Raw genomic sequence first — 22688 nt, 5'->3', positions numbered from 1 at the left:
AAGTCGATCAACCACCACGAGAATTGTGCTTTTACCTTTGGCAGGTGGCAGCCCTTCAATGAAGTCCATGGAGATATCAGTCCACATCGAGTTCGGTATAGGTAGTGGTTGTAGTTTCCCTGGATTTGCCACAGTTTCACCCTTGTGCTGTTGACATACATCACATTGTGCCATATATTCAGCAATAATTTTTTTCATCCCTCTCCAATAAAAATTTTGCTTTACTCTTTTGTAGGTTCTTAGGAATCCAGATTGCCCTGCTGAAGGTATGGAGTGCATTTCATGCAGGATGATTGTGATACAAGGGGTGTCAGGTATAAGCACAATACGACCTTTGTAGCGTAGATCCCTCGAATCCCAAGTGAAGTGGGCTATTGCACTTGGATCCTCCTCCTTTATAATGTTGCTGATCTCTGGATCCTTCTTCCATTCTTCCCTAATGTCCACGAGGAGACTAGTGGTAGGAAGGGAGATGGCTGAAACCTTAGCTTGCTTAGGTAGCCATGAGAGTGCATCTGCAACAACGTTTTCTTTTCCCTTTTTGAAATAATTTCATAATCAAATCCAAGAAGTTTGGTTACCCATTTTTGTTGCTCAGGGGATGATATCTTTTGCTCCAAAAAATACTTGAGGCTTCTATGGTCGGTTTTAATTTAAAATTGCCGGCCAATCAGGTAGGGTCTCCACCTCATTACTGCATGTACAATGGCGAGCATCTCCTTATCATATACTGACATGTTTTGATGGGAGGAAGATAATGCCTTGCTAGTGTATGCGAGTGGTCGACCATCTTGCATGAGAACGACTCCAATTCCGACTCCAGATGCGTCGATCTCAATGATGAAGGGTCGGCTGAAATCCGGTAGCGCTAGCACCGGCGTCGTTGTCATGGCTACCTTAAGTTTGTCGAAGGCAACAGAGGCTTTGTCCAACCATTGGAAAACATCTTTTTTTAGTAGAGAAGTGAGTGGTGCACTGATCTTCCCATAGTCCTTAACAAATTTTCGGTAGTTGCCTGTTAGTCCAAGGAACCCGCGTAGTAATTTCACGTTTGTACGTTTCGGCCAGCCTTGCATTGTCTCAATTTTTGTTGGGTCTACCGCCACTCCTTCCGATATTATGTGCCCAAGGTACTCTACTTTTTGCTGGAGAAAGCTACACTTTGGTTGCTTAACAAAAAGAGTATTCTCCCGAAGGTTCGTCAGAACAATCCGTAAATGCTGAAAGTGAGTCTCAAGAGAAGGGCTGTAAATGAGAATATCATCGAAAAATACAAGCACAAATTTGCGAAGAAAGCTCCGAAAAATATCGTTCATGAGACTTTGAAAGGTTGAAGGAGCATTAGTGAGTCCAAAAGGCATTACCAAGAATTCATAATGACCATCATGTGTGCGGAATGCAGTTTTTGGAATGTCATCTTCACATACCCGAATTTGGTGGTAACCGGATCGGAGGTCCAACTTCGTGAAGACTTGAGCTCCTTTTAATTCATCAAGAAGTTCATCCACCACTGGTATTGGGTACTTGTCCTTGACGGTGATGCCATTTAAAGCTCGGTAGTCGATGCACATCCGCCAAGTTCCGTCCTTCTTGCGTACAAGTAGCACTGGTGAGGAATAGGGGCTACAACTTGGTCGAATCACCCCTGTTTCAAGCATCTCCTTTACGATCTTTTCAATTTAATCTTTTTAGAGGTGAGGATATTGGTACGGTCGAGTGCTCGCTGGTGGCTTGCCCGGAAGGATTGGAATTCGATGGTCATGTTGTCGAGAAGGAGGAAGACCGCATGGTTCAGCAAAAATGTCGGCAAATTCAGTAAGTAATTGGGCAAGATTTTGATCTTCAATTTCTATTTTCTTCTCTTCTAGTTGTGGCTGAAGATGCATCAAAAAGCCACCATTTACCTTATGCAAAACTTTCTCCATTCGTTGGGTCGAAACAGTGGTAACGTTGCTTCCGCGCTTCCTGCGTAGGATGATCTGTTTGCCCTTACAGTAGAATTTCATAATTAATTTAGAAAAGTTCCAAGAGACATCACCTAGTGTAGTCAGCCATTCTATACCAAGCACTGCCTTATAGTCATCGATTGGTAGGAGGAAGAAATCGGTGATAATTTCTTGGTCTTGCAGTAATAGTTTCACTTGCGGGTATCTTTGGTCGCACTTTAGGATTTTGCCGTCGGCAACCTTTACATCGAACTTGCTGCAACCTTCAATATGCAGTGCCATCCGAGCATCAACCTTACTATTCAGGAAGTTATTAGTGCTACCCGTGTCGATGAGAACAGTGATCGGCTGTTGTTTGAGAAGGCCTCCAACTTTCATCGTTTGTGGGTTTGAGTAGCCGGCTAGTGCATGTATCGTAATGTCGGTCGGTTGTGGCTCTTCTTCCATATCTTCTATTTCATATTCAAGGCTCTCTTCTGGATGTTCAATGACCTCTTCTTCTATTGGTTCAATCATAAGAAGTCTCCCTTTTCTACAGCGATGCTTGTGGCTCCACGGCTCGTCACAATGCCAACATAACCCCTTCGCAGATCGCTCCCGAAGTTCTTCTCTTGTTAACCTTTTCGGTGCAGGGACTCGGTTGATAGTAGGGGGGGCTGAGGGCTTTAGTATTGTAGGTCGAGGAGTGATCCTAGTCTTCCGGGCTTCATGGTTCAATCGCTCCTCTTGAAGTTGTGCAAAAGAGATGGCTGCCATAAGCATGTATGGTTGTCGCGCCTTAATTTCTCTCTGGATCTCTGGCTTTAAGCCCTCAATAAAGGTCCCCAATAGCTGTTTTTCAGACCAATCACGAGTTTGATTAGATATCCTTTCAAACCTGGTTTGGTACTCCTGAATGGTGGAGGTTTGTCGGATCTTTGCTAGTTGTCCGTCAATGTTCTCGTAATAAGTTGGTCCGAAGCGGATCAGCGGTCCTTCTCTGAATTGTCGCCATGAAAGGACTCCATAAGTGTGTTCAAACCAGTCAAGCCACTGTATGTCATCCCCTTCAAGATGTATTGCTGCAATTTCCACCATGGATGCATCCGCAGTTTTATGGTACCGAAAATATCACTCCGCGCGCGAGATCCAACCAATTGGGTCTCCTTCTTCCCATCTAGGGAAGTCCACTCTCATGTGCGTATAGTTGGGGTCGGTCATAGAGCCTCCCCTCTCTTGGAAGTCATCTCTTTGGGCATGATGTGATTGGTTAGAGCTCTCTCCTTGATGTGATTTCTTCGGGCTTGGTGGTCGGCCCAAACTGAATTCGGTAAGGAGAGTCCGAATCTTATCCTTCATTTGTGCCTCGAAGGCTTCAAATTTAGCATTGATTGCCTCCTCAGATGCCATAGTATATGACTCCAAATCTGTGATGTTAAGATCTCTCTTTTGTTGACGGGTTAAAGGCATGTATAGGTTGAGAGAAGTGATGGTTGAAAGGGTTGGTGGATTGATAGATGTATGCTGCGGTTTAGGTTTGTTTTGTGGCTTTTTTGGGTGCAGTTTGAGGGTGTGGTTTGGTGGAGTTTTAGGGCTGTGGATGAAAGTTTTCGATCTATGGTGGATAGCAGCAAAGGTTTGATAGAAATCAGTGAAAGTTTGTTGCAGAATTGTGTTGTCTTGTAAGAGCAGAATTGTCGTCGAAGAAACAACGGTTTTTCGACGAAATCTCCACCAAAAATTTGAGAGATTTGAGGAGAGAATTGACAGTAATATGTTAGTTTATATGACAGAGAAAATATAGTATCAAGATCAAACAAACAGTGCTATGCGGCTGAAATTCTGCAATGTATCTTTCGTTGTAGAGATGAAAACTTTGTGACGAAAAGTTTATGCAGCAATATAGGAACAATTTTTTTTTTTTTGGATTTTCGGATAGGGATAACTAAATTGCAGCAACAGTAAGGTAGGAAACCAGAACCTGTTGTAATTCACGGGATGATCCGCGGTGGTGGAGATGATGGCGGAATTTGGCGACGATCTTTTAAGCAATTATGGGAATTGCTTTGGGCGGTTGTGGAGGGCTGATGGATGGCTATGGAAGGGCAGCGAGATGCCAAGAACGCTGCTCTGATACCAGGTGATAGAACCCTTGCAGATTCTAAATTTGGGGTTGATCTCTTTAGGGGATCGGCCTCCTTGGAACTCTATAGGGGTTCCTCTCTCCAAGTTGCTGTTCAAAGGCTGCAGAAAAGGTTCATCTATTGCTTAAGAAAAGAGGAGGAATACATGACTATTTATAGGGCTTCTAAACCCTAACTCCTAATAGGACTCCTACTTAAGTCTCTTACTTATAACCAACTCCTAATAGGACTCCTACTCAAGACTCCTATTCCCTTACAACTCATAATTCTTCTCTAAGAAAAAACCTCCTAACCCTAGCCGGTCTCTTCATCTCTTTAATAGGGGTCGGCTTAGGTAGGTTTTACATGAATGTCCCTCTCAATTAGGATTCTTCTTGCTAGAGTCCTAACAAAAAATGAGATAAACAAAGATACAATTCAAATAGAAAGAAATTTTCCTTACAAGTTAATCAGTAGAGTCATCTACTTCCAGTGTGACAATATGTTGCCCACATGTTTAAGCTCAAGACTGGATGGCGTCATGACATATGTAGATCCAATGTCTATTGCCTACATGTCATGTGCCACTGAACTTTTGGCATGCGACCAGCAGCAGTTGCATTTAAAATGAGACAATTTTTAAGGATTTTTTATTTATGTGTTTCCTGACCTCTTCTTTTGTTGGCCTAAAATGTTGCAAAAAAAAAAAAAGGCAGTCTCTTAATAATTGTCTCTGTCATTATTCAAGCCTGTTCATAAACAAAGGCTCATCTATGGTGCACAGCACTAACACTATTCTGGCGATTACTCTATTGTTAAGCCTTTTAAGTTCTCTCCTAATTTTGTCATGTGTGACTCAAATATATGGTCAAGATCATAAATTAGTATAGTAATACTGTTTCAATATACCTGTATCTTGTAACTTCCTAAATTAGGTTACTAGTCCTATAATTTAACAAATCTGTACTTACAACCTTACTATCTCTGTTGTGTGTCAAAATGCAAAAGTTGGTTCTACTATAATTACAAGACTAGCAGACCAAATTAAGGATTTTTGGATTCATTTTGATCCAGTCTAAGAATTTGAACTGCCCTAAATAATTTGGTACTTGATGTATTTTTATGTCAGTGTTGTCATTTGTCACATAGAAATCATTGCCAAGTTTGTGATTTGCTCAAAGGAACAACATTGTTATCACATAAAAGTTACCTTCCTATTTTAATTAAAATGAAGGTTTCTTCATCGTAATTAAGTTATGAATGAAATTTATATAATTGATGTTACTGTTTTCAAATCAGAGTTTTTAGGGTGGGAACTTGGGTGGTATGGATTGGTTTGTTTTCAGGTTAACTTAAAAGTCCTCATGTTGCTTCTTGTAGCCTTTCTTTCAGTTAAGATAATGTATTTAATAAGTTTAATATTTTTCCTTTGCCTTTGTAATCGAGGAACTAATGCATTTAATTGACTTTCAGTTGGTGCATTTTCTTTAGAATTTATATCCTTTCTGTGGCTAGTTGTTTCATGAAGTTTTCCATGTGTATTGGCTGAAACTGATGCATGAGAGATTGACCATATATTTCCGTTTGGAAAAGGAGTACCTCTTATTGTTGTGAATTTATAATAATATATCTTTTGCAGCGATTTAAAAAGGCGCTCGGGCACTCGCCTAAGCGCTCGGGCGAGGCGAGGCGAGGCCCGAGCGCCTCGCTAATCTTCCAGGCGATGCGCTTCAAAGAGGCGCCGCTTGGGCGCTCGCCCGAGCCCAGGCGCTGGGCGCTTCGGCCGAGCGCCTGGGTTAACCAAGGTGACCGAACCAGGATTTTAGGTCTGGTTCGGTCCTGATTCGGTCTCCGGTGGTTAGTTGGTTCAATCGAACCAACTAAAACCTATATCAGTGACAACCCAACCCTAACCCTCGTTGCCGCTACCGCTCCCGATCCCGATCTCGATCCCGCTGCTCGCCGCTGTCGCTGCTTGGAAACGTTGCCGTTGTCGCCGCTCACGCCTCCCGCTGCTCGCCGCTCCCGCTCCCGCTCCCGCTGCCGCTATCGCTTCTCGCAAACGCTATCGTTGTCGCCGCTCGTGCCTCCCGCTGCTCGCCGCTCCTGCTCCCGCTATCGCTATCGTTGTCACCGTTCGCCGCTGCCGCTGTCGTTGCCACTGCCTCCTTACACTCCGCTACCGCTGCTGCTTCCTCTTTTCTTAGTCAGTAGGCTCAGCACCCCCTTACACTTCCTTCTTCTCCTTCTGTTAACAGTATACTGTATACTGTTAATATTATTAGGTTTATTTGAAATTATTAATTTTTAATATTGTTAATAGATTAATAATATATTATTTTGATTTTAATACTGTTAACTTTTATTTATTTGAAATTATTGCTAGATTTCAAGATAAATGACAAGTGGACAGAGCAACTCAATAGAGTCTCCAATGACATAAAAAAAAGATTCAATGAAGATGATTTATGTGAAAATAACGATAATATTGATTATGATGAATGACTTTGATATAAAATTTTATTGTTTTGAATCTTGAAACCTTTTGTTAATGTGACATTGTGATTTGGTGTCTTAGATTTTCTTAATTTAATAACATATTTTAATTTAAAATTTTAAATAATTATATTTATTAATTATATTATATATTTTTATGTTTTAGTGCCTCGCTTCGTTCGGGCGAGCGCTTGGGCGAGCGCCTAGCGTCTCGAGCGTTTTTGGACCTTGGCGTCTTTTGGCGCCTAGCGCTTTTTAAATCACTGATCTTTTGTAAAGGAAGCATCCACTATGAACTAGACAAACAACATCAGCTGTTCAAATTTTTATGTTTCATGCGTTTGCACATTTTGCTATTAAAAGGTGATCGTTGTACTTGTTTTGCATGTCACAGAAGCCATCTTGGTTTGCTTCTACTGTCTAGTGGAGATTGGATGGCTCTTCAGAAAGCAGCCAGGTGTGCTGTCATTCCAACTGGTCACCAGCACCCTGTCAAGAAAGGATTTAGACTACCATATGAAATTCATGGTGCTATGGCAGTTGCTTGCGGTTCCATCTGTTCCACCAACCCGAAGTCTTCTTTCCCTACCTGCAATGATGGGCTTATGCATGGAGCTAGACACTTGCACTTGCTTCAAAGGTATTATTTTATATTTTCTTGGTAATTTTCAAAACTACTCTGGGCTGGCAAGATATGACAGGGTTGTACATTCTGTGTTGTCTTTTTCAGATGGTTGCATCAAGAACCATGGAACCAAAATGCTCGTTACTTACTTGCTCTTAATGTTTTCCAGAAAGCTCATGAAGAGAACTTCCCCCAACAACTTTGCATTATTTCAAAACGGTTGGTTTTAGATGCTCTCTCTACAGAAGAGTTTCTGGGGGACAATAAGCTATCTCAGTCTCGGAGTCTCCTACTCCTCTGTGCATCAGAAATAAGTTTGCAGAGTGGTGACTCTGTTGGATGCATACATCATGCATCTAATGCATTAGGTCTTCTTCCTACCAATAGTGATATGTTTTTTGCACACTTGCAATTATGCCGTGGATATGCAGTGCAGGAGGACTATTCAAACCTTAGGAATGAGTACACCAAGTGCTTGCAGATGAAGACCATTCATCCGATTTGTTGGATATTACTAAAATATTTTGAATCTAGATACAGTTTGCAGAATAATTTGGACATAATACATACCAACTTTCAGGCATGTGCAGCCAGGAAAGGAAGTTCCTCCAACAATTGGTCTGCTAACTTTGAATTAGTTTGTGCTCAATGTTATTTGTGGGATCAGGACTACTTCCACGCAGAGCAAACCTTGGCACGTGCTTGTGTAGCAAATATGGACAGCTGCCTTCTACTTTGTCATGGTATTAATTCTACACTGCATGTCAAGAATTTCAATTAATTTTTTATCAACATGATATGCTTTCCCCATATTTGTTCATGCTGTTTTGGTAATGTGATGTCAGCATTTTGTACTCGCATCTATGTCCTATTACATCACGGAGGTACTAGTCTGTTGGGATTTTCTGATAAATATCAAGCATTTGTCACATCAGAAAATATTTTGTGCTTGGTGATCTTTGTTTTTTCATAAAAACAAAAGGAATGAATGATTGTAATTGATTTGTTGCATATTTGTGATGACCTGCTGATACTGATTAGTTTATTGTGCCATCTCAATCATTTATCTTGCTTCAATGTGGTTTAATCTTTTGTGACAAAAATACTTTCAAATGTAGAACTCTTTCACCTAAAAAACTAAGGGTTATGGAAGAACAATGTCTTGCAATAGTATTAATTACTGGTAGGATTAAAGTACTATTTACTGGTAGGATTAAAAATGTTCTATCATGTTATAACTTACTAGTGACGATGGAGCAACATGACCAGGTTCGAGCCCGAGGTTGGAGTGGGTCAATTGACTCGGGAAGTTTTGAGGTTGTCGGTGAGAACTCTATTGAGAAGGATTCGAATGCTGATGTTGTATTTGTTGCTCCCGAACACCATCTGGGATCCTACAAGAAGATCGGTGTCGGGGAAGCTCGACACAGTCCCTCCAACATTCAAGTAAGCATTCTCCAAAGTGTGGAAGAATGTGGGATGTGGAAGAGAGGAGAGAATGAGAGTGGCTATTTAAACCTGAGGGTCTGTAGCTATCAGTGGTTAAGGTGGATAGGGCAATTGCTAAGGGGGCACGGAGATGGTGGATGAGGTGGCAAATGGCAGTGAAGTGGCATGGCTGCCTACTGAAATTGCCTAACTATTTGCCAAGGTAATTGTGTAACTACCTGCCTTGGTGGTGTTCTCATCTGCTGAGATGGTGTAATTGCCTCTTTGGGTAGTTAGATGGTGCAACTGTCCACTAAGGTGGCTTTGAAAGGACACTTTATCCTCTATCATTTGTTTCCTATTGTGCTTCAGCAAAGAAAATTTTCACAATGGAGCATGATGTTTGCTTTTGGACACCAAACACCTTTGGGAGAGCAAGATGGTCATGGTCCCCGTGTTGTCATCTTTGCTGGAGTTGATTCTTTCACAGTCCAGACTTGTCCTTGTTTGCTGTGAGTCTTGTTGCCCTGACTGACTTACCCACATTTGGTGGGGAATCCCTAGCAAAACTACCCACATCAGGTAGTGAATCCCTCTAATCCTGATCGCATTAGAGAAAGGGTCTTCTGAATGTTGACCTATCCACATCGGACAAGGTGGCTTCCCAGGCTTGCTGACTTGCCCATGTTGAGAAAGAAATCTCGTTGAGCTGGCCGACTTGCCCACATCAGGCGAGATGACTTCTGTGTTGTGTCGATCTACCCATATTGGGCAAGAGGACTCTTGGAACTCCGATCTGCCCACATCGGGCAAGAGGATTTGTGGAAGCTACTAATCTGCGTACATCAGGTAGTGGAGCTTCTGAGCCCAACCGACTTACCCACTTCAGGTAGGTGGGTCTTTAGAGTTGCCCGACCTACCCACATCGGGTAGGGAAGGCTTCCAAGGTGGCCGACCTACCCACATCGAGTATCTTCAAGATAGTTTGACCTACATGCATTGGGCTGAGGGAACCTTAAGCATGGTTGACATACCCCCAGAGAGTGGGGATTCCTCCCTCTTGATTGACCTACCCACACGGGGTAGGTGTCCTTTGAAGCACTTGACCTACCCACGTTGGGTAGAGGTCCTCTAAAGTTGTTGACGTATCCACATTAGATAGGGTTCCTCCTAAGCTGTAGACCTACATACATTGGGTAGGGCTCCTACGAAGTTGCAGACCTACCCACATTGGGTAGGGACTCTAAAGATGGTTGGCCTACCCACAATAGGTAGGGAAGTCTCTAGAGACAGTTGACCTACCCACATCTAGTAGTGGGGGTCTCTAGAGCTTTGATTGCAGTCGACGTATCTATATCGGGTAGGAGAGTTTTTGTGCTTGGTTGACCTACCCACATTAGGTAATGGAGCTTCCCTTCTTGCTCACATGCTCATGTCACGCAAGGAAGTCTTCGATTTGGTCAACCTACCCACATCAGGTTTTTGTTTCCTTTTTTCTTTTGGGGGGATGGGTGGGGGGGTATATAGGGGAGTCTTCATAGCCTAATGATGCATTAGATGCTTAGGATGCTCATGCGTATGTTTGCAAAAGGCGTATTGTGCAAGGAATTCTTCAGTTTCGTTGACTTACCCACATCAGGTTTTGGGGTAGTCTTCATAGCTTGATGATGCATCAAATGTTTAAGATGCACATGTTCGTGATGGGCACATCGTGCATTGGTGATGCTTTTGTCCGCGAAGAACACATTAGATGTTGTAGATGCTTATGTCTATGGAAGATACATTATGCACTGGTGATAAGCTCGTGAAGGGTGCATTAGGAAATTGGTAAGCTTCTGCTTGTGAACGACACATTGGGCGCTTGAGATTCTTTTGCCCCAAAGAGGTGCATTGAGTGCTTGAGATGCTTCTACCCACGTAGGTGTATCAGATGTTTGGCATGCTTCTGTTCACGAGGGATACATCGGGTGCTTGAGATACTTCTGCCTACGAGGGATGCATTGGGCGCTTAAGATGCTTCTGCCCACAGGTGCACATATAATGCTTAGGATGCTTCTGCTCATGAAGGTGCATTGAGTGCTTGGGATGCTTCTATCCATGAGGGCACATTCGGTGCTTGGGATGCTTTTACCTACGAGGGCATATCGGGCGCTTGGGATACTTTTGCCCATGAAGGGTGCATCAGGAGGTTTGGATGATTTTGCTCACAAAGAGTGTATAAGATGCTTGGGATGCTTTTGCCCATGAGGGATACATCGGATGCTTGAGATGCTTCTTCTCATGAGGGCACATCGAGCGTTTGAGATGCTTCTGGCTATGAGGGGTGCGTTGAGTGCTTGAAATGCTTTTGTCTATGAGTGGTGCATGAGGCGCTTGAGATGCTTCTGTCGATGAGGGTGCATCGGGCGCTTGGGATGCTTTTGCCTATGAAAGACACATTAGATGCTTTAGATGCTTATGTCAGTGAAAGACATTATGTAAAGAAGTCTTTAGTTTGGTCGACCTACCCACATCGGGTTTTGGGGGGTCTTCAGTAGCTCGATGATGCATTAGATGTTTAAGATGCTCATGCTCGTGATGGGCACATTATGCATTGGTGATGCTTATGTTCGCGAAGGACACATTAGATGTTGTAGATGCTTATGTTTGCGAAAGACACGTGCATTGGTGATGCTTATGTCCGTGAAGGGTGCATCAGGAGCTTGGTAAACTTTTGCTCGTGAACGACACATTGGGCGCTTGAGATGCTTTTGTCCAAAAGGGGTTTATTGAGTGCTTGAGATGCTTCTACTCATGAGGGACACATCGAGTGTTTGAGATGTTTCTGCCCATAAGGGCACATCAGGTGCTTGAGATATTTCTACCCACAAGGGGCACATATAACACTTGAGATGCTTCTGCTAGTGAGGGTGCATCGAGTGCTTGTGATGCTTCTGTCTACGAGGGCACATCGGGTGTTTCGAATGCTTTTGCCTATGCTAGCATATCGGGCGCTTGGGATGCTTCTGCTCATGAAGGGTGTGTATCAAGAGGTTGAGATGATTTTGCTCACAAAGAGTGTAAATATGCTTAGGATATTTCTACCCACGAGGGGTGCATCGGGTGCTTGAGATGCTTCTTCTCACGATTGTACGTCGAGCATTTGGTATGCTTCTGGCCACGAGGGGCACATCGGGTGCTTGAAATGCTTCTGTCCACAAGGGGTGCATGGGGCGCTTGAGATACTTCTGTCCATGAGGGGTGCATCAGATGTTTGGGATGCTTCTGTCGATGAGGGTGCATTGGATCCATCGGTCGCTTGGGACGCTTTTGCTCATGAAGGACATATTAGACACTTGGGATGCTTTAGCCTTAAGGGGCGAATCTGGTGTTTGAGATGCTTCTGCTCATGAGGGTCCATCGGGCGTTTTGTCACGACCTTAGCTAGAATTGCCTAAGGCATGAGGCACCCTTGCGACAAAGACGTGAACTTAGCTTAAGTTGCCTAAGTTGTGACGCACCCTTGCGCCAACTTCTCGGACTTAGCTGGGATTGCCTAAGTCTTGAGGCGCCCTTACAACATATGCGTCCGCAAAGGTTCAGCCTAGTTGCAACCTCGTACAGGTCCCGAAGGACTTGTAAAACAGAAAGTTGATTAGATTGAAAACGAGCGACGGACAAGTCCCGACGTCTCGTGAAGAGGGAAGCTTTACAAGCAATTCAGCAAGCACCTTGTGTGCACAGGAGAAAAGAGGAGGAAAACAAGGACTTTAGAAGGTAGAACGAACAGTTGCAAGTTCACAAACAATTGCTGACCAGGTGGCGGGCGCGAAGACAAGTTCCCGTCAAGAAAACGTGCGAACTTGTGAAGATTGTTCAACGCCCAACTATATATCGAAGCCCCATCCAGCCCTGCACCACCCGGGGGGTTCCAAGGTGCTGGGATGGTTGACATTTCGCGCGTTGCAGCGGGCTGCAAAAAACAGCCTGTGGCACGTGAAAATGGAGCCATTTTGGGGCTTTTGGCCTGGCGCAGTGAGCAATCGCACTGTGCGCTGCAACCTGTTCGAACATGTATTTTTACAAGTAAAAACACACAACTAAGGCAAAACAAACTGCCATGTCTCTGTTCAAGCATGCAAAACCAACGAACGGTTTGTTGAACGAAGTTATTGTGAGTGCGTGACGATCATTCGTGACATTCTCCCCCACTTAAACTGTCGACGCCCTCGTCGATGCTTGTTGATAGTTGTTGATGATTACTTCTTCATGTCGTAGGGCGTCTTCGAGCTCCCAACTGGCTTCAGTTCGGGGAAGCTTTCGCCACTTCACCAAGTGCTCGGTCTACTCAGCTCCATTGGATAGCTTTATCTTGCGATCCGCTAGAATGGTTTCAACTCGTTTCTCGTAGGAGGCTCAGGTAGGGGGTAGTTGAGTTGGAACACTTCGGGAAGCATCTTGCGGATCTGAGTGGTAGGCTTTCAAGTTGCTGGTGTGAAAATCGTTGTGAATTTTAAGCTACGCCGGTAGCTGCAACCTGTAGGAGACGTTGCCCACCTTACTAATAATTGGAAAGGGCCCTTCATACTTGCGCACCAATCCTTTGTGTACTTTGTTCCTAAAGAATTGGAGTGATGTTGGTTGGAGCTTCACCAATACCAAATCGTCGACTTTAAACTCTTGCGATCGCCTTCCCAAGTCGGCCCACTTCTTCATCTTTTTGCCGCCTTCTCCAAGTAAGCCCGCGCAATATCTGCATTTCGGTGCCATTCTTTTGTAAAGTGATATGCTGATGGACTACTCCTAGTGTATCCGATAGCCAAGGTGTGAGGAGTCAACGATTGTTGTCCTGTAATGATCTCGAAGGGGCTCTTGTTGGACGCAGAGCTCTGTTGCAAGTTGTAGGAGAATTGGGCTATGTCCAACATCTTCACCTAATCTCGTTGGTTGGCACCCACGTAGTGTCGAAGATATTGCTCCAGGAGTGAGTTTATCATTTCGGTTTGGCCATCCATCTAGGGGTGGAGGCTTGTGGAGAAGTATAACTTAGACCCCAACAATTTGAATAGCTCTATCCAGAATCGTCCTAGGAACCAAGCGTCTCGATCACTGATGATATTGTGCGGGACTCCCCAATACTTCACCACATTCTTCATCATCAGTTTGGCCGCCTCTTCAGTTGAATAGTGTAGGGGTGTAGCAATGAAAGTTGCATACTTTGAAAATCGATCGACCACCACGAGTATCGATCTGAGTCCCCCTACTGTCGGCAAGCTTAATATGAAATCCAAGGAAATGCTCTCCCACGACCTTTCTTGTATGGGCAACAACTCCAAAAGTCCCACCGGCTTCCGTTGCTCCACTTTATCTTGTTGGCAAGTGAGGCACATTCGAACATATTCCTCCATATCAGTACCCATCTTCGGCCAGTAGAAGGCCCTCTCCACGAGAGCCAAGGTTCTGTGAATGCTCAGATGTCTAGCCCAAAGGGAATCGTGACACTCTCTTAAGAGCTCATGCCTCAAATTGTTTACTCGAGGGACATAAACCCTATTCCCTTTTGTGTAAAGGAGTCCCTCCTAGACCCAAAATCGTCGTGCCTTGCCTTTTTTGATGAGCTGCATCAGGGTTACTGCTTGGGGATCACTGTACAATCCATCCCTGATCCTGGAAAGGAAGTTGGAGTGCAACTGATTTGCTTGGCCTCTGCCCTCAAATTGTACAGCATTCACACGCTCCACTTTCCGACTCAATGTATCGGCCACGACATTTGCCTTTTCGGGCGTGTACTCTATTGCCATATCAAACTTAGCCAGGAAGTCCGGCCATCGTGCTTGCTTTGGGGAGAGTTTCTTTTTAGTTTGGAAATAGCACAAAGCAATATTGTCTGTCCTCAGCACAAATCACGATCCAAGAAGGTAGTGTCGCTAAACTCGTAGACAGTGGACCACCGTTGTCATCTCCTTCTCGTTCACCGGATATCGTCGCTCGGTTTCATTGAGCTTACAACTCTCGTAGGCCATCGGATGACCCTCCTGTATGAATACTCCCCCAATAGCGAAGTCTGAAGCATCTGTATGGACTTCGAAGGGCTCCCCATAGTTCGGCAATTTGAGCACTGGTTCTTCCAACACAACAGCCTTCAGATCTTGCAATGCAGCTTCACATTTATTAGACCACCTCCAAGGCTGCTCCTTCAGCAACTCTGTCAGTGGAGTTGCACGCTTCGAATATCCTAATATGAAGCGTCGATAGTAGTTGACGAAACCAAGGAAGGATCTCAGCTCTAGCACCTTCTTTGGAGTTCGCCATTCCGCAATAGCTTGCACCTTTGATTTATCCATCTGAATGGAGCCATCACCGATTCGATGCCCTAAGAATAAGATCTTCGTCTGAGCAAAGTAGAACTTCTCTCTTTTCACGGACAAAGTGTTCTCTATGAGAACCTTGAAAATTGTCCGAAGGTGCTCGACATGCTCCTCGAGCGTTTGGCTATAGACGACGATATCATCTAATTAGACGACCACAAACTTATCCAAATATTCCTTGAATAGTTGGTTCATAAGAGTGCAAAACGTGGTCGGAGCGTTGGTTAAACCGAAAGGCATCACCAAGAACTCAAACGCTCCATACCTGGTCACGCAGGTAGTCTTCGCTTCGTCGCCTTCAGCAATGTGCACCTGCTAGTACCCAGACCGGAGGTCAAGTTTGGAGAAATACTTGGCTTTGCCCAATTGGTCGAACAAGTCCGCGATGAGCGGGATGGGATACTTGTTCTTCACCATCTCTTTGTTGAGGGCTCGATAATCAATGCATAGTCGGAGGCTCCCATCTTGTTTCTTTTGGAAGAGAATTGGAGCTCCGAATGGTGCTTTAGAACTGCGGATGAGACCACCGCTTAGTAGTTCACCTAGCTGCTTTTTGAGCTCTACTAACTTTGGAGGGGGCATACGGTAGGGTGGTCTCGCTAGAGGCTTCACTCCTGGCTCCAGTTCGATATGATGATCCACGCCTCTGTGTGGTGGCAGTCTTTGGCAACTCGGGTGGCATAACGTCTGTGAACTCCTTCAGAATGTTTGCCACCACAGTAGTTTCATGAATGACCTTCTCGTCGAGTAGCTCTAGCTTCATAGTAGCCACGAATGTTAATTCACCTTTTCGTACCCCTTTCTTCAGTTGTAATGCTGATATCTATTGGGGGTCCTTTGTTCCTCTCCGAGAGACGGGAACCATACAGGGGTCGTCACCTCCCATCATACATAGGGAGTTTAGGAATGACATTGGCACCAACTTGGCTGCGTACATAAACTCCATTCCAAGAATCACTTGGAAGTCGTCCAGTGGCACCGCCATCATGTTTGTGCTCCCACTCCATGTTCCGATCTTGATGGGAACTCCCTTTGCCAACCTAGAGATTCGCTTGGCCTCCGAGTTCATCGCCTTCATTCGACTTGGGTTCTTATCCAAGATCAGCCCAAGTCGCTCTGCTTCTCGATCAACAATAAAGTTGTGGGTAGCTCCCGTGTCCACCATTGCACGGGTTGTTTGGCCATTGAGCTTAATGTCCATGTACATGAGCTCGCTATTCCCTGCTTTCAATGGCTTTGTCTTTATGTTTTCCCCCATTTGACCCTGCAATGCATTTAACAAACGCATTGCTCCCACTCGGGGACCCTGCGACTCTTCATCGTCGCTGCTAGATTTTGAACTGCTTGAACTAAGGGCGATGACTTTGCCCTTGTCTGATTTGGGGGGGATGGATGGAAGCTGTTAAAGCATTGAGTGCCTGTTTCTGTGGGCACTCCCTCACCATGTGCGGCCCTCCGCACAAGAAGCACCCGCCAGTTTTTGGGGCCTTGCCTTTTGAGCTTGGCCCTTTGTGGGAACTCTTCTTCCTTTGTTCGCCTTTGGGCTCCTTCCCTCGAGAATATTTTGGAGGGCGATTTCCTAAAGATGGTCTCCTTTTCCTCGGGTCCTCAAAGGAAACAAAGTCGGTGAGCCTTTCTGCTGTCCAATTGCCCCGATCACATCGGTGACATTCCTTCGATGCAGTTTTTGTTGAGCCCATGGCTTCAAACCATCGAGGAAACGGAATAACTTATCCTTCTTGGACATGTCCTGTATGTCCAGCATTAGCGCAGAAAATTGCTTCACGTAGTCTCGGATGGAAGTACTTTGGCGGAGTTGTCTCAACTTCCTCCTTGCGACGAACTCTGTGTTCTCGGGTAGAAACTGAGTTCTCAACTCTCGCTTTAAGTCCTCCCATGTGTCCACCCGACGTCGACCTTGTTGGATTTCCTCCCGACGGGTTCGCCACCAAAGTTTTGCATCCCAATTCAAATACATGGTTGCTATCGAAACTTTGGTTTCTTAATCAGGCCTCGTAGCTTGAAAATATTGTTCCATGTCGAATAGGAAATTCTCGAGCTCTTTAGCATCTCGGGTACCTCCATAACAATGCAGCTCGGGTGCCCTCAAGTTTTGTGGTGGCGCAACGCGGGTGTTGCTTCCTCCCGCATTCAATGCCCTGGTGAGCATGGTCACCTTGGAAGTGAGTTCTGCTACGACTTCCTGCAGATCTTGCACGGAGTCTTTGGTGTCGTCCGACAGTCGATCGACTAGGGCCTCGACCTTGTCGATTTGGGATTCAACTTCTTCTTGCGAGCTCTCTACCCCAAGAAGCCTTCGCTGGCCTTGGTAGAGTTCCTCCAAGCTCGCTTCAAGAACATCCAAGTGGGTTTCCGCAGCTTGAGTCTCTCCTTATGGCTCTTCTACCCGGTTGACGCAATAGATTGCGCCTCCGCTCGTGAAGAGTAGCCAATTTCTCGCTCATCATGTTTGCTGTTACGATCCTCCAAAGCGTTTCCAACGACATAAGAGCAAGTTTGCACTTGCAGCCCACCTGCGACTGCTTGGGGCAAAGGTTCGACTTGCCCCGCCTTGCTAGATTCGCCACGATGCTTTGCCATAGTGAAATTGCGAAGTTCCTTCACTGCTTGCTCGAATTGCTTGCCCGCTCTGATACCACAATGTCACGGCCTTAGCTAGAATTACCTAAGACGTGAGGCACCTTTGCGACAAAGACGCGAACTTAGTTTGAGTTGCCTAAGTCGCGATGCACCCTTGCGCCAACTTCTCGGATTTAGTTGGGATTGCCTAAGTCTTGAGGCGCCCTTGCGACATATGTGTCCGCAAAGGTTCAGCCTAGTTGCAACCTCGTACATGTCCCGAAGGACCTGTAAAATAGAAAGTTGATTAGATTGAAAACGAGCGACGGACAAGTCCTGGCGTCTTGTGAAGAGGGAAGCTTTACAAGCAATTCAGTAAGCATCTTGTTTGCATAGGAGAAAAGAGGGCAAGGAGGAAAACAAGGACTTTAGAAGGTAGAACGAACAGTTGCAAGTTCACAAACAACTGCTCATCGCGTGCTATGCGCGAAGGCAAGTTCCCATCAAGAAAACGTGCAAACTTGTGAAGATTGTTTAACGCCCGACTATATACCGAAGCCCCATCCAGCCCTATGCCACCCAGGGGGTTCCAGGGTGCTGAGATGGTTGACATTTCGCGCGTTGTAGCGTACTGTAGAAAACAGCCTGCGGCATGCAAAAACGGATCCATTTTGGGGCTTTTTGGCCCAGCGCAGTGAGCAGTCGCACTGTGCGCTGCAACCTGTTCGAACATGTATTTTTACAAGCAAAAACACATAAAACCAAGGCAAAATAGGCTATCATGTCTCTGTTCAAGCATGCAAAAGCGACGAACGGTTCATTGAACGAAGTTATTACGAGTGCGCGACGACCGTTCGTGATAGTTTGGGATGTTTCTAGCCACGAGGGGTGCATTAGGTGCTTGAAATGCTTCTACTCATGAGGGGCGCATCGAGCGCTTGGGATGTTTTTAACTATAAAGGGTACATTGGGTGCTTGAGATGCTTTTGCCCATGAGGGTGCATTTAGCGCTAGTGATACTTATGCCCACGAAGGGTGCATCGGGCACTTGAGACGCTTATGTCCACGAGGGGCACATCGAATGCTTGGGATGTTTTTGCCACGAGGGGTCCATCGGGCGCTTGAAATTATTTTGCCCGAGAGAAGGGTAGACCCAACCTCATGCTTTTCAAGCAATTTGACAATCGGATGATGACGAATATGACACGAGTCACTTGCCAATTGCTCCCCCTTGAGTCTAACTTCTCTTTGCTTCCACATTGGTCAAGATAGAGAAGTGAAGATCAAGATGAAAGACTTCAATGACAATCCTAAAGCTTCACTCGAGGCTTCATCCCATTAGGAGAAGGAAACTGGAGATGTAGGGAATGAAGCTGCGAGTGGCTTGACAAGGTGTAACGTTTGCGCTTAGAATGAAAATGGATTGTCCTAAAGAAAAAATTTAGGTGATAAGCCCTTTGGCATGTAACAAGTAATATGTGAATATAAGGTTGCTTTTCTCGAGGTGCCCCCATCCTATGAATTCCTCGATCTGCTCCTTCAGGTCATGTTAGTCCTCAATGTCATGCCCATGGTCTATGTGAAATCTGCATTACTTACTTTTGCCTCACCTTACTTAGGATGATCATGTTGGACGAGGGTCGTTCAGCACTCCCTTTTCTTTAAGGAAAACTTTTGTTTTCAAGGCGTTTAAGGGAGTGAAGTCTGCCTCACTTAAGAGGGTCCTTCCCTAGCAGGCTCAGACTTTCGGGTTGGCGGTTATTGAGGTCGTGATAGTTCTTCATCCCTCACTTGTTTTCACCTTAAGTCCTTTTTACTACTTGAGGCAAGAAGCTCTATAGCTATGTGTTGATTTGCTTGCTGTAAGAGATTGGGAAAGGTGGTTCGTTGAACCACATAAACTGAGATTTTCACCACATAAAGGTGGTTCGTTGAACCACATAAACTTTTGTTGATTTGCTTGCTGTAAGAGATTTTCACCTTGATGTTCGACCATATAAACTGAGAAGGTTGAGACCTTGCATGAAGTTCTAAACGATCAATGGGTGCACATGGTCACCTGATGTGCCTCGGTTTCATATCTAGAGACGTAATTGGCCAACTACTCTCCTTGTTAGATTGTCAGGAGCGATGTCACAGTACGCATCAATCATTAGTCATTGGCAATGTGCGCCCCGAACTACTTCACAAGCCTGTCGAATGTGGATAGGGAAATAGGAGATAGGGTGATAAAACCATTCTTGAGTGGTTCCCCGAAGCATTGTCGAGAACAATCGACACATCAAGGCATCTAGTGTGGCATAGAGTCACTTGTGCTCTAAATGATGCCAAGTGCTCCTTGGGGTTGACACTACCATCAAATGTCTCCAAGGTGGGTAATTTGAATCCTTGAGGGATTTGCTCCTCTTGAATTCTTAGGATGAAGGGAGACCATCCGTATGGTTGCATCTTATCTCCCTCTTTGGCAAATTGAAACTCTCGGCGCATGCTCTCTAGCCTCAATCCATCTCTTGCAGTTAGGCATGTAGAGTGGCATTAGTGTCGTACATGGAAGCTTCGGACTTGAGTCTGCCCGATCCCTTGCCGTCCCCCATAGGAGATGGCGATATGACCACATGAACAAGTTGCAGCATCGATCTGCTACGGTGTCCCATCTTTACTTGCTAGCTGTAAGGCACCTAGAGCTGTGGGGTTTCAGAGCACTCAGAATCGTGTTAGGTTGCAAAGTGGTCTGGTTTTAGGTGAAGGTGAGTTGCATCAGTTGTGGAATGAAGGGAATGATGGACTGCATCATCTCCAAAAAGGTTTGGATCTGCTAAAATGACCTCAGGAAAGCTTCTGTTGACATTGTCATAGGTGGGGGCTCGCTCAATTGTGAGTAAAAAATTAAATAGCCAAAAAGTCGATGATATTTAGTGGCATTTGTTAGGTCTTGAAGCGGCAACAAAAGAGAATGCAGGTTGAGCTGATCTCAAACTTGTGAAGGTGGGGAAGTGGTTGGCCCCAAGACACTCCTGAACCTTCTTGGGAAGATTATAGCTCTGCATCATATCTCAGGCCCTCTTTTAGCACCCAAAATGTTCACCTCAATGTTTGATCACTCGACATGTGGCGATGATGGAGCGACGCAACTAGGTTCGGTTCCAAGGTGAGAGTGGATCAATCAACCCGGGAAGTTAGGAGGTTGTAGCTGAGGACCTACCAAGAAGGATATGGATGTCGATCTGAATGCTGATGTGGTTTCTGTTACTCCCGAATGTCATGCAAGAAGATCGGGTTGGGGAAGCCTAACTTGATCCCTCTGACACTCAAGTTAGAGAACCATTTAGAGTAGAAGAATGTAGAATGCGGAAGAAAGAGAACAGAATGAGGGGCTATTTATACCAGGGGTCTGTAGTTGTCAGTGGTTAGGGCAGTTGCCAAGGGGTTATAACCGCCTTTCGAGAAGGTGGATGAGGTGGCCTAACTATTGCCTTGGTGGCAATGAAGTGGCACAGCTGCTTGCTGAAATAGTGTATCTGCATGCCGAGGTGGTGTTCTTGTCTGCTGCGGTGGCATAACTGCCCATTTAGGTAGTTAGGTGTTGCAACTGTCTGTTGAGGTGGCAGCTTCAGTGGTTGGGAGACGCCTGACTGCTGTTGAGGTAGCAGACCCTGTTGCTGCGGTACTTCTAGTTGTTGAGGAGTTGGTGTTCATGTGTAAGCTTTGAAATGTTACTTTTATCCTCAATCATTACTTGTTCTAGTTGTCCTAGTGGAGCTGGGCAATTTTGATATATGATACCATAAAATATAGTGTAACCATGTAGTTTCCGATTGATACACACCATTTTGTTTTTTGTTAGAAAACATTTGGTTCATATCTTGGTTGAACTATATGATGTGACAGGTGCCATCTGTATGGAACTTGTTAGGCAGCAGGCAGGTCTTCAGTTTCTGTCTCGTGCAATTAGCAGCCTGACAAAAGCTCAGAAGTGTTCGCCTATGTTCTTGCCCATTGTTTCACTGTTGTTGGCTCAAGCAGAAGCAAGCCTTGGAGCAAAAGCCAAGTGGGAGAAGAACCTTAGCCTTGAATGGTTTGCCTGGCCAGCAGGTTCTGAACAAAACTCTAGATGCAGAAATTGTTCCAGTCGTTTGCTTGTCTTTTGTTGACTTCATTTTTGTTGTCACAGAAAGGAGGCCAGCTGAGTTGTATTTCCAAATGCACTTGCTTGCAAGGCAATCCAGTACAGTCTCCAACCAAGATTCTGGCGTAGGGTCGACTCAAAGCCCAGAGAGGTGGATACTACGAGCCATACATTTGAACCCCTCATGTTTGAGATACTGGAGAATACTTCACAAGTGTTACAGCTAGGTAATTGACTTGCTTATCCAGACATGTGCTTCGTGGTTGTATCAGCTGGCTTTAGCCTCGTTCATTTTAGTGGTTAATATTTCGAATCTGATGATCACTGTCCAACAAAATTCGTGTACTTTTATGTGTAATCCGATGAGAATGTGTATTGCAAAGTGGCAAGCACTTGTTCTTGATCTCCTGCTCCGTGGGCAGCCTGCCAAGGCGTACCGGACCAAATCTCTTGCATGTTTTAGTTTATTGTCTCATGTTGGAGCTTATGTTGAGAATTGGTTTACCCTATTTTTAATTTTTCTCAACAAATATGCCATCATTATTTATATTGGAATTGTTTATTATTTTTAGGCTGCTCTTTCCTATTTGTTGTGTTGCAGCCTTTAAACCTCGTATGGTAGAGAACTTGCAAGGGCTTTCCTGTGAAATCTTGGTTTTTGAACCACCAAGAAATTTCTACTCCTAAAAACCTATCTCAGAATTGCAGGATGTAAGGTCAAATCCTGCCAAATCCATCCGTTTAAGCCAAACATCCTAAAGGGTTTCATCCTGAGTCACATCGTTACGAAAGGCCATAATATTTTTGAAGTTTTATACTATTTGATCCATCTCCTTCATAGCTTTCTTAAAGTGTTTTGTTGGAACCTGGATGTCCACGAGGAATTTCTAAGAAATCCTAGGATCTCAAATACCTATGGTTTAACTAAGCTACTATTCGAGACCTGAGTCAAATTCAATAATAGCATAATAACTAGACTATAAAAATGACTTAGAAATGTCTAAATACTTATTTTTCTATTTTTAAGTTATTAAAATA

The 22688-nt window shown here is 44.8% G+C and overlaps 1 protein-coding gene across 5 annotated transcripts in view; it reads left to right on the top strand.

The window, feature by feature from the left end:
* LOC135623342 (tetratricopeptide repeat protein SKI3-like) overlaps positions 1 to 22221 on the top strand; it is a 54636-nt gene extending 32415 nt beyond the window's left edge. For all 5 annotated transcript variants that reach the window (XM_065126197.1, XM_065126199.1, XM_065126196.1 and 2 more), the window contains 4 exons: positions 6939 to 7184; positions 7275 to 7912; positions 21413 to 21616; positions 21696 to 22221. In XM_065126197.1, coding sequence (XP_064982269.1) covers positions 6939 to 7184; positions 7275 to 7912; positions 21413 to 21616; positions 21696 to 21877 — 1270 coding nt within the window. In that variant the 3' untranslated portion in view covers positions 21878 to 22221. The remainder of the gene's footprint in view (positions 1 to 6938; positions 7185 to 7274; positions 7913 to 21412; positions 21617 to 21695) is intronic.
* The last annotated feature ends 467 nt before the right edge of the window (positions 22222 to 22688 follow it).

This window comes from Musa acuminata, chromosome BXJ2-9 (assembly GCF_036884655.1).
Source record: "Musa acuminata AAA Group cultivar baxijiao chromosome BXJ2-9, Cavendish_Baxijiao_AAA, whole genome shotgun sequence".
Taxonomy (NCBI): domain Eukaryota; kingdom Viridiplantae; phylum Streptophyta; class Magnoliopsida; order Zingiberales; family Musaceae; genus Musa; species Musa acuminata.
The sequence above is the reverse complement of the archived record's forward strand: the minus strand, read 5'-3'. Positions and strand labels throughout refer to the sequence as shown.